Source organism: Electrona antarctica (assembly GCF_951216825.1).
Source record: "Electrona antarctica genome assembly, chromosome: 13".
NCBI classification, from domain to species: Eukaryota; Metazoa; Chordata; class Actinopteri; order Myctophiformes; family Myctophidae; genus Electrona; species Electrona antarctica.
In genome coordinates, this window is record NC_136794.1 from 50,253,546 (window position 1) to 50,263,334 (window position 9,789).

Here is a 9,789-nt window from a genome sequence, read left to right on the forward strand (position 1 = left end):
TGGTAACACTCTCAGAGTCACAGACCCGTGAGGGTCCATTTGGTAACACTCTCAGAGTCACAGACCTGTAAGGGTCCATTTGGTAACACTCTCAGAGTCACAGACCCGTGAGGGTCCATTTGGTTCTTGGTTCTTCGTCCGTGAGCCAGAGCTACAAAATTGGAACCTTAATTATGAATTGCAAAACTAGACTTATATTAAATTGTTTATAGGATCAATATAAGTACATTAGTATAATATATTAATTAAATGGGTTATCATTATTATGATAACCCTTCCACAGTAGTAGCTTTTTCATATTTTCTATTTTTTGCATATTTTCCTATAATGCCAAATTTGCATATTTCAAAATGTGTAATACAATAAATCATTGTCTTTGTGTACAATTTAGGTACGGTTTTTCACACTCGATTCATAATTAACGTTCCAATGTTCATATATTCATACAGTCCAGCTATCAGTGTAACTCTCTCCTCCTCCCCCCCCCCCCCCCTCTCTCCAGTGGACAATGGCACAGTCCAGCCCCCCTGCAGCGCTGGCAGTGATTGGTGCAGAGAGTCTGGATCGCAGCTGGAAGGTGATTGGTGCAGGAGGATTCGGTCAAGTCTTCAAGACCAGGCATGTTCAGTGGAGATTGGACGTGGCCGTAAAACTCCTATGTCTGGACAACGGGTGAGTGGAGGACGTTACTGAGGCTTATATTAAATTATTTTCAAATGATTACACTAACATAGATTCTAATGAAGCCTGACAGTATGTCATGATACCACTGGTATGAAGACATTCCCAAGACTTTTTAGCTGTCCCACAAATTGAGACCCTGTCTGTCCCACATTGTGACTGACAGGCATCAGTGTTCACATTGAGACCCTGTCTGTCCCACATTGTGACTGACAGGCATCAGTGTTCACATTGAGACCCTGTCTGTCCCACATTGTGACTGACAGGCATCAGTGTTCACATTGAGACCCTGTCTGTCCCACATTGTGACTGACAGGCATCAGTGTTCACATTGAGACCCTGTCTGTCCCACATTGTGACTGACAGGCATCAGTGTTCACATTGAGACCCTGTCTGTCCCACATTGTGACTGACAGGCAGTGTTCACATTGAGACCCTGTCTGTCCCACATTGTGACTGACAGGCATCAGGGTTCAAATTGAGACCCTGTCTGTCCCACATTGTGACTGACAGGCATCAGTGTTCACATTGAGACCCTGTCTGTCCCACATTGTGACTGACAGGCATCAGTGTTCACATTGAGACCCTGTCTGTCCCACATTGTGACTGACAGGCATCAGTGTTCACATTGAGACCCTGTCTGTCCCACATTGTGACTGACAGGCATCAGTGTTCACATTGAGACCCTGTCTGTCCCACATTGTGACTGACAGGCATCAGTGTTCACATTGAGACCCTGTCTGTCCCACATTGTGACTGACAGGCATCAGGGTTCAAATTGAGACCCTGTCTGTCCCACATTGTGACTGACAGGCATCAGTGTTCACATTGAGACCCTGTCTGTCCCACATTGTGACTGACAGGCATCAGTGTTCACATTGAGACCCTGTCTGTCCCACATTGTGACTGACAGGCATCAGTGTTCACATTGAGACCCTGTCTGTCCCACATTGTGACTGACAGGCATCAGTGTTCACATTGAGACCCTGTCTGTCCCACATTGTGACTGACAGGCATCAGTGTTCAAATTGAGACCCTGTCTGTCCCACATTGTGACTGACAGGCATCAGTGTTCACATTGAGACCCTGTCTGTCCCACATTGTGACTGACAGGCATCAGTGTTCACATTGAGACCCTGTCCCACATTGGGACTGACAGGCATCAGTGTTCACATTGAGACCCTGTCTGTCCCACATTGTGACTGACAGGCATCAGTGTTCACATTGAGACCCTGTCTGTCCCACATTGTGACTGACAGGCATCAGTGTTCACATTGAGACCCTGTCCCACATTGTGACTGACAGGCATCAGTGTTCACATTGAGACCCTGTCCCACATTGTGACTGACAGGCATCAGTGTTCACATTGAGACCCTGTCTGTCCCACATTGTGACTGACAGGCATCAGTGTTCACATTGAGACCCTGTCCCACATTGTGACTGACAGGCATCAGTGTTCACATTGAGACCCTGTCTGTCCCACATTGTGACTGACAGGCATCAGTGTTCACATTGAGACCCTGTCTGTCCCACATTGTGACTGACAGGCATCAGTGTTCACATTGAGACCTGGTCCCACATTGTGACTGACAGGCATCAGTGTTCACATTGAGACCCTGTCTGTCCCACATTGTGACTGACAGGCATCAGTGTTCACATTGAGACCCTGTCTGTCCCACATTGTGACTGACAGGCATCAGTGTTCACATTGAGACCCTGTCTGTCCCACATTGTGACTGACAGGCATCAGTGTTCACATTGAGACCCTGTCCCACATTGTGACTGACAGGCATCAGTGTTCACATTGAGACCCTGTCTGTCCCACATCGTGACTGACAGGCATCAGTGTTCACATTGAGACCCTGTCTGTCCCACATTGTGACTGACAGGCATCAGTGTTCACATTGAGACCCTGTCTGTCCCACATTGTGACTGACAGGCATCAGTGTTCACATTGAGACCCTGTCTGTCCCACATTGTGACTGACAGGCATCAGTGTTCACATTGAGACCCTGTCCCACATTGTGACTGACAGGCATCAGTGTTCACATTGAGACCCTGTCCCACATTGTGACTGACAGGCATCAGTGTTCACATTGAGACCCTGTCTGTCCCACATTGTGACTGACAGGCATCAGTGTTCACATTGAGACCCTGTCCCACATTGTGACTGACAGGCATCAGTGTTCACATTGAGACCCTGTCTGTCCTACATTGTGACTGACAGGCATCAGTGTTCACATTGAGACCCTGTCTGTCCCACATTGTGACTGACAGGCATCAGTGTTCACATTGAGACCCTGTCTGTCCCACATTGTGACTGACAGGCATCAGTGTTCACATTGAGACCCTGTCTGTCCCACATTGTGACTGACAGGCATCAGTGTTCACATTGAGACCCTGTCTGTCCCACATTGTGACTGACAGGCATCAGTGTTCACATTGAGACCCTGTCTGTCCCACATTGTGACTGACAGGCATCAGTGTTCACATTGAGACCCTGTCTGTCCCACATTGTGACTGACAGGCATCAGGGTTCAAATGCCCTAATAGTTGTCTTCCTGTTGTAAAGCTCTCTCATTGTCCTTTCTGTGTTTTTAAGCCTGTTAAAATAACATGATAAATATCCCCTATAGGCTACACTACAGTATGACCAGAATTAGCATTTTAAAACAAAATTAAATCATCATTTTTCAATTTTGAGATTTTGTGCTATTTTGCTAATGCAAAATAAACATTAAAAATGCACATAGATGTATATTTTAGTATTTTATTTTAGCCAATGGCAGCTCGTTTTGCTGCGTGAAAATCCACCCTCTCTATTTTCATGATTGGTTGCTGGTACAAAGGAAGTGACCGTATTTGGATCGAACCACAGTCAGCTCGAAGTCCAGATGATATATGGCATGATATGTCGTTGCCAAGGTTTGGATGAGATATTCTGTCTCAAAATAGTGGCTTCAAATAAAACGTTTTGGAATTTTACAATAGAAATGTTTAAAGGCCGTTATCTCAAAATTAGTTTTCCTCATACCTGGGACAAAGAATCTCCACTTCAGTTGCACTCACACAGAGACAATACGGGCTCTGCACTCACACAGAGACAATACGGGCTCTGCACTCACACAGAGACAATACGGGCTCTGCACTCACACAGAGACAATACGGGCTCTGCACTCACACAGAGACAATACGGGCTCTGCACTCACACAGAGACAATATGGGCTCTGCACTCACACAGAGACAATATGGGCTCTGCACTCACACAGAGACAATACGGGCTCTGCACTCACACAGAGACAATACGGGCTCTGCACTCACACAGAGACAATATAGGCTCTGCACTCACACAGAGACAATACGGGCTCTGAACTCACACAGAGACAATATGGGCTCTGCACTCACACAGAGACAATACGGGCTCTGCACTCACACAGAGACAATACGGGCTCTGCACTCACACAGAGACAATACGGGCTCTGCATATATTTGGGCATGGAAAATACAACATATCTTAAAGACAATGAACATGTATTTCTGTCAATGCAATGGGGGGGGGGGGGGGGGGGGGGTAAATGCCTGTGATTGGATTAGATTCAATCAAGTTCAACAGTACAATTGTGATGGAAGTGTTGGTGCTATGTATAGATCGAACCACTGGTGTGGATGTAACTATGACACACATTCTGGTAATAATTACATTATTTTATTATCTGAGTTGTACCTGATACTGTGACACTCTGAGAGAGAGAGAGAGAGAGAGAGAGAGAGAGAGAGAGAGAGAGAGAGAGAGAGAGAGAGAGAGAGAGAGAGAGAGAGAGAGAGGGGGGGGGGGCAGACTGACATTGATTGATTGATTGATTGATTGATTGATTGATTGATTGATTGATTGTATTTATTAACAGTACATTTCAAGCACAACTCAATACAAAGACTGTTAACTGTGAGTGGACGACACCATAAAGCACTACACTTGTTTACAAGAGGGTCCACCTTGTTCAATTCATCATAGAGGGAAGTGACACGTATCTCATGTCATGTTCAGATCGTTCTCAGATAAGGACCTGCTTGGTGAGGCTGACCTGATGCGACGGGCAGAGAGCCCCTACGTCATCAGGGTATGGGGGGTCTTCAGGGGCTGCAGACCCTCTAACAACGTCATCAGTGTTGGTCTGGTCATGGAGCTGATGGAGAGAGGGGCTCTGGACTCCCTACAGGTCAGTCCGATGGTTTGGTCATGGAGGGAGGGTCTCTGGACTCCCTACAGGTCAGTCTGATGGTCTGGTCATGGAGAGAGGGTCTCTGGACTCCTTATAGGTCAGTATGATGGTCTGGTCATGATGGAGGGAGGGTCTCTGGACTCCTTACAGGTCAGTCTGATGGTCTGGTCATGGAGGGTCTCCTTACAGGTCAGTCTGATGGTCTGGTCATGGAGGGTCTCCTTACAGGTCAGTCTGATGGTCTGGTCATGGAGGGTCTCCTTACAGGTCAGTCTGATGGTCTGGTCATGAGGGAGGGTCTCCTTACAGGTCAGTCTGATGGTCTGATCATGGAGGGTCTCCTTACAGGTCAGATGTTTTGATTGGCTCCTCCAATACGTGGCGTGTGAAGATTACGTCATAATGGCAGCAAAGTCTATGGACTTTAACCCATTTAGGACTGAGGGCTGCGGACCCCGGGTTCGAACCGGGAACGTACCGTTGAACCACTGCCGCCCTAGGCTTTCTATGGCAGAGGCAGCTCTCCTGGCAGAATCAGCTGCGTGACATGAGACTAATTCATTAGAGCGACAGAGAGAGAGAGGATTGTGCATGTGTGTGTGTGTGTGTGTGTGTGTGTGTGTGTGTGTGTGTGTGTGTGTGTGTGTGTGTGTGTGTGTGTGTGTGTGTGTGTGTGTGTGTGTGTGTGTGTGTGCGTGTGTGTTCTGCGTCAATTTAACAACGGTGCAGACGACACATGGGCAACTGGCGGCCCGGGGGCCACATGCGGCCCCCACCATAGTTCTTTTTATGTGCAATGTATTTGTATTTGTATTTAGTTCATAAAGTTAACATAACTATAACTAAATGCATTTGAAATGGAAATAAAAAGGTTACTTTTCAGGAATCCAATCCAAAAATAGCAAAACGCGTCGCAGTGCGACGCGTTTTGAGCTTGTAGGTCGGCTATTTTTTGCTACGACAGTAATATGCAATGTGGCCCTCTGGAGTGAGTGTGGAACTATAGTGGCTCTCTGGAGTGAGTGTGGAACTATAGTGGCCCTCTGGAGTGAGTGTGGAACTATAGTGGCCCTCTGGAGTGAGAGTGGAACTATAGTGACCCTCTGGAGTGAGTGTGGAACTATAGTGGCCCTCTGGAGTGAGTGTGGAACTATAGCGGCCCTCTGGAGTGAGTGTGGAACTATAGTGGCCCTCTGGAGTGAGTGTGGAACTATAGCGGCCCTCTGGAGTGAGTGTGGAACTATAGTGGCCCTCTGGAGTGAGTGTGGAACTATAGCGGCCCTCTGGAGTGAGTGTGGAACTATAGCGGCCCTCTGGAGTGAGTGTGGAACTATAGCGGCCCTCTGGAGTGAGTGTGGAACTATAGCGGCCCTCTGGAGTGAGTGTGGAACTATAGCGGCCCTCTGGAGTGAGTGTGGAACTATAGCGGCCCTCTGGAGTGAGTGTGGAACTATAGTGGCCCTCTGGAGTGAGTGTGGAACTATAGTGGCCCTCTGGAGTGAGTGTGGAAATATAGTGGCCCTCTGGAGTGAGTGGAAATATAGTGGCCCTCTGGAGTGAGTGTGGAAATATAGTGGCCCTCTGGAGTGAGTGGGGAAATATAGCGGCCCTCTGGAGTGAGTGTGGAACTATAGCGGCCCTCTGGAGTGAGTGTGGAACTATAGCGGCCCTCTGGAGTGATTGTGGCACTATAGCGGCCCTCTGGAGTGAGTGTGGAACTATAGCGGCCCTCTGGAGTGAGTGTGGAACTATAGCGGCCCTCTGGAGTGAGTGTGGAAATATAGTGGCCCTCTGGAGTGAGTGTGGAAATATAGTGGCCCTCTGGAGTGAGTGTGGAAATATAGTGGCCCTCTGGAGTGAGTGTGGAAATATAGTGGCCCTCTGGAGTGAGTGTGGAAATATAGTGGCCCTCTGGAGTGAGTGTGGAAATATAGTGGCCCTCTGGAGTGAGTGGGGAAATATAGTGGCCCTCTCCATCGTCAAAGTTGCCCACCCCTGACGATCAGAAATCAGCAGAGAGAGACCGACGTTTGCGCTACTCTATGCCGTATTGAAGTTGACTCAGACCCAGACGTTAATTATTTCCCTGGAAATAAAAACGTCTGGGTTTCCGAGGCTAATGCCGCCCCTAATGAAATGTTTCTGTCCCCCCCTCTCCAGAATAAACTAAAGGACCTCCCACCCTGGTCTCTGGTGTTTCGATTGGTCCACCAAGTGGCTCTGGGCATGAACTACCTTCACAGTCTGACTCCTCCCCTCATCCACCGAGACCTGAAGCCTGGCAACGTGCTCCTGGACTCAGGACTGAATGCCAAGGTGAGCCTACTGGTGGTCTGAATGGGTCTACACCTGGTGGTCTACACCTGGTGGTCTACACCTGGTGGTCTGAATGAGTCTACACCTGGTGGTCTACACCTGGTGGTCTGAATGGGTCTACACCTGGTGGTCTACACCTGGTGGTCTGAATGGGTCTACACCTGGTGGTCTACACCTGGTGGTCTGAATGGGTCTACACCTGGTGGTCTGAATGGGTCTACACCTGGTGGTCTACACCTGGTGGTCTACACCTGGTTGTCTGAATGGGTCTACACCTGGTGGTCTACACCTGGTGGTCTGAATGGGTCTACACCTGGTGGTCTGAATGGGTCTACACCTGGTGGTCTACACCTGGTGGTCTACACCTGGTGGTCTGAATGGGTCTACACCTGGTGGTCTACACCTGGTGGTCTGAATGGGTCTACACCTGGTGGTCTACACCTGGTGGTCTGAATGGGTCTACACCTGGTGGTCTACACCTGGTGGTCTGAATGGGTCTACACCTGGTGGTCTACACCTGGTGGTCTGAATGGGTCTACACCTGGTGGTCTACACCTGGTGGTCTGAATGGGTCTACACCTGGTGGTCTACACCTGGTGGTCTGAATGGGTCTACACCTGGTGGTCTACACCTGGTGGTCTACACCTGGTGGTCTGAATGGGTCTACACCTGGTGGTCTACACCTGGTGGTCTACACCTGGGGGTCTGAATGGTCTGGTGGTCTACACCTGTTGAATGGACAGCTTATGCTTCGCTCACAGCAGCTATAAAAGTTACAATTTACAATGTCGGCATTTATCAGACGCTTTTAATCCAGAGTGATTTACATTAAGCAAGAACAACAAACATGGCACGTCATATACATAAAGAAATAGTTATCATGAATCATGAATCATACGTAAGCTAAGAACCTAACATTGGAATGTCTACAGTATATAATTAAACTATGCATATATACTATAGTGATATGTTTACATGAAATGCTGTCTAAATACAAAACTACAAAGCGAGCGACGCAGTTTATAGGCTATCTGTCACTGAGTCTTTGATTGATTGATTGATTGATTGATTGATTGATTGATTGATTGATTGAAGTATTTATTAACAGTTTGCAGAATGGGTTCATTTCACAATAAAAGCACAACTCAATACAGAGACTGTTACTGTTGGTCGACACACTGATACAGCATTACACTGGTTTACAACACGGTCCACCATGTTCAATTCATCACAACATTTAGAGACAAACAAATATACAAAAAACAGGAAATCATGTAAGGAGGTAAAAGGGAAAGGAAACATACACAGTGAGGGTGGGGGGGGGGATTCATATTTTATTTACGGGGGCCAGTTTGGAATCGCAGCCGTCCGTAGGTGCCCTTTGAGAGCGGTTTTGAAGGAGTCATGGGATTCACGTCTTAGTCAAGTCTTAGTGGTTGTTGGTGGTTTGGTAACATTTAGTCAAGTCTTAGTGGTTGTTGGTGGTTTGGTAACATTTAGTCAAGTCTTAGTGGTTGTTGGTGGTTTGGTAACATTTAGTCAAGTCTTAGTGGTTGTTGGTGGTTTGGTAACATTTAGTCAAGTCTTAGTGGTTGTTGGTGGTTTGGTAACATTTAGTCAAGTCTTAGTGGTTGTTGGTGGTTTGGTAACATTTAGTCAAGTCTTAGTGGTTGGTGGTTTGGTAACATTTTCATTTTCATATAGGAGCGAAAATTATTTAGTATTAGCCGTGGTTGAAGTGTTTGAACTTGGAGATGTGAGGTAAAGTCTCACCTCAAGGCCCGCCCTACTCTGCCTCTCATTTGTGGTTCAATTTGAGTGTAAGCCAATCAGAAGTGACATCACACACTGTGTTGTGTTGTGTGTGTGGGTGCATGTGTTTTGCCCCTACAGTTTAAACCTGAGGCTGTGTAAATTTTTAACATTTGAGAATAAAATTACATTAAAACAAAAAAGAGCATTTTATGTATTTGAAATACAGAAAATACTAGATCTGAAAGTATTTAGATACAAAATACATCTCATTTCTTCCATCCCAGCAAAATACAAATTACAAAATACAAAAAAGTATTTCAAATACGTATTTCAATGCTTATTGTACTGTTAAAGAACAGGTCGATAAGCGACAGTAAAGACATATAAAATGCTTATTGTACTGATAAAGAACAGGTCGATAAGCGACAGTAAATACATATAAAATGCTTATTGTACTGATAAAGAGGGAACTGGCTGACGACATGGAAAAGAATAATGACCTCCAGGAGAGACGCTGGTGGCGCAACACTCGGTCAACGGTCAACCCTTTAACACTAGGGTGTGTGTGTGTGTGTGTGTGTGTGTGTACGTGTGTGCATTTGTGTGTGTGTGTGTGTGTGTGTGTGCGTGTGTGTGCGTGTGTGTGCGTGTTTGCTTGTGTGTGCGTGTGTGTGCGTGTGTGTATGTGCGTGTGTGTGTACGTGTGTGTGTATGTGTGTGTACGTGCAGAGATGGGATTTGAAATACGTATTTGAAATACTTTTTTGTATTTTGTAATTTGTATTTTGCTGGGATGGAAGAAATGAGATGTATTTTG

The 9,789-nt window shown here is 46.6% G+C and overlaps 1 protein-coding gene across 1 annotated transcript in view; it reads left to right on the forward strand.

The window, feature by feature from the left end:
* Positions 1 to 508: 508 nt before the first annotated feature.
* Positions 509 to 9,789, forward strand: part of LOC306935035 (receptor-interacting serine/threonine-protein kinase 3-like) — a gene marked incomplete at both ends in the record, with an annotated part of 90,758 nt that continues 81,477 nt past the window's right edge. Inside the window, 2 exons of the mRNA XM_079517856.1 lie at positions 509 to 672; positions 4,727 to 4,898. Of these exons, the coding sequence (XP_079373982.1) occupies positions 509 to 672; positions 4,727 to 4,898 (336 nt within the window). The remainder of the gene's footprint in view (positions 673 to 4,726; positions 4,899 to 9,789) is intronic.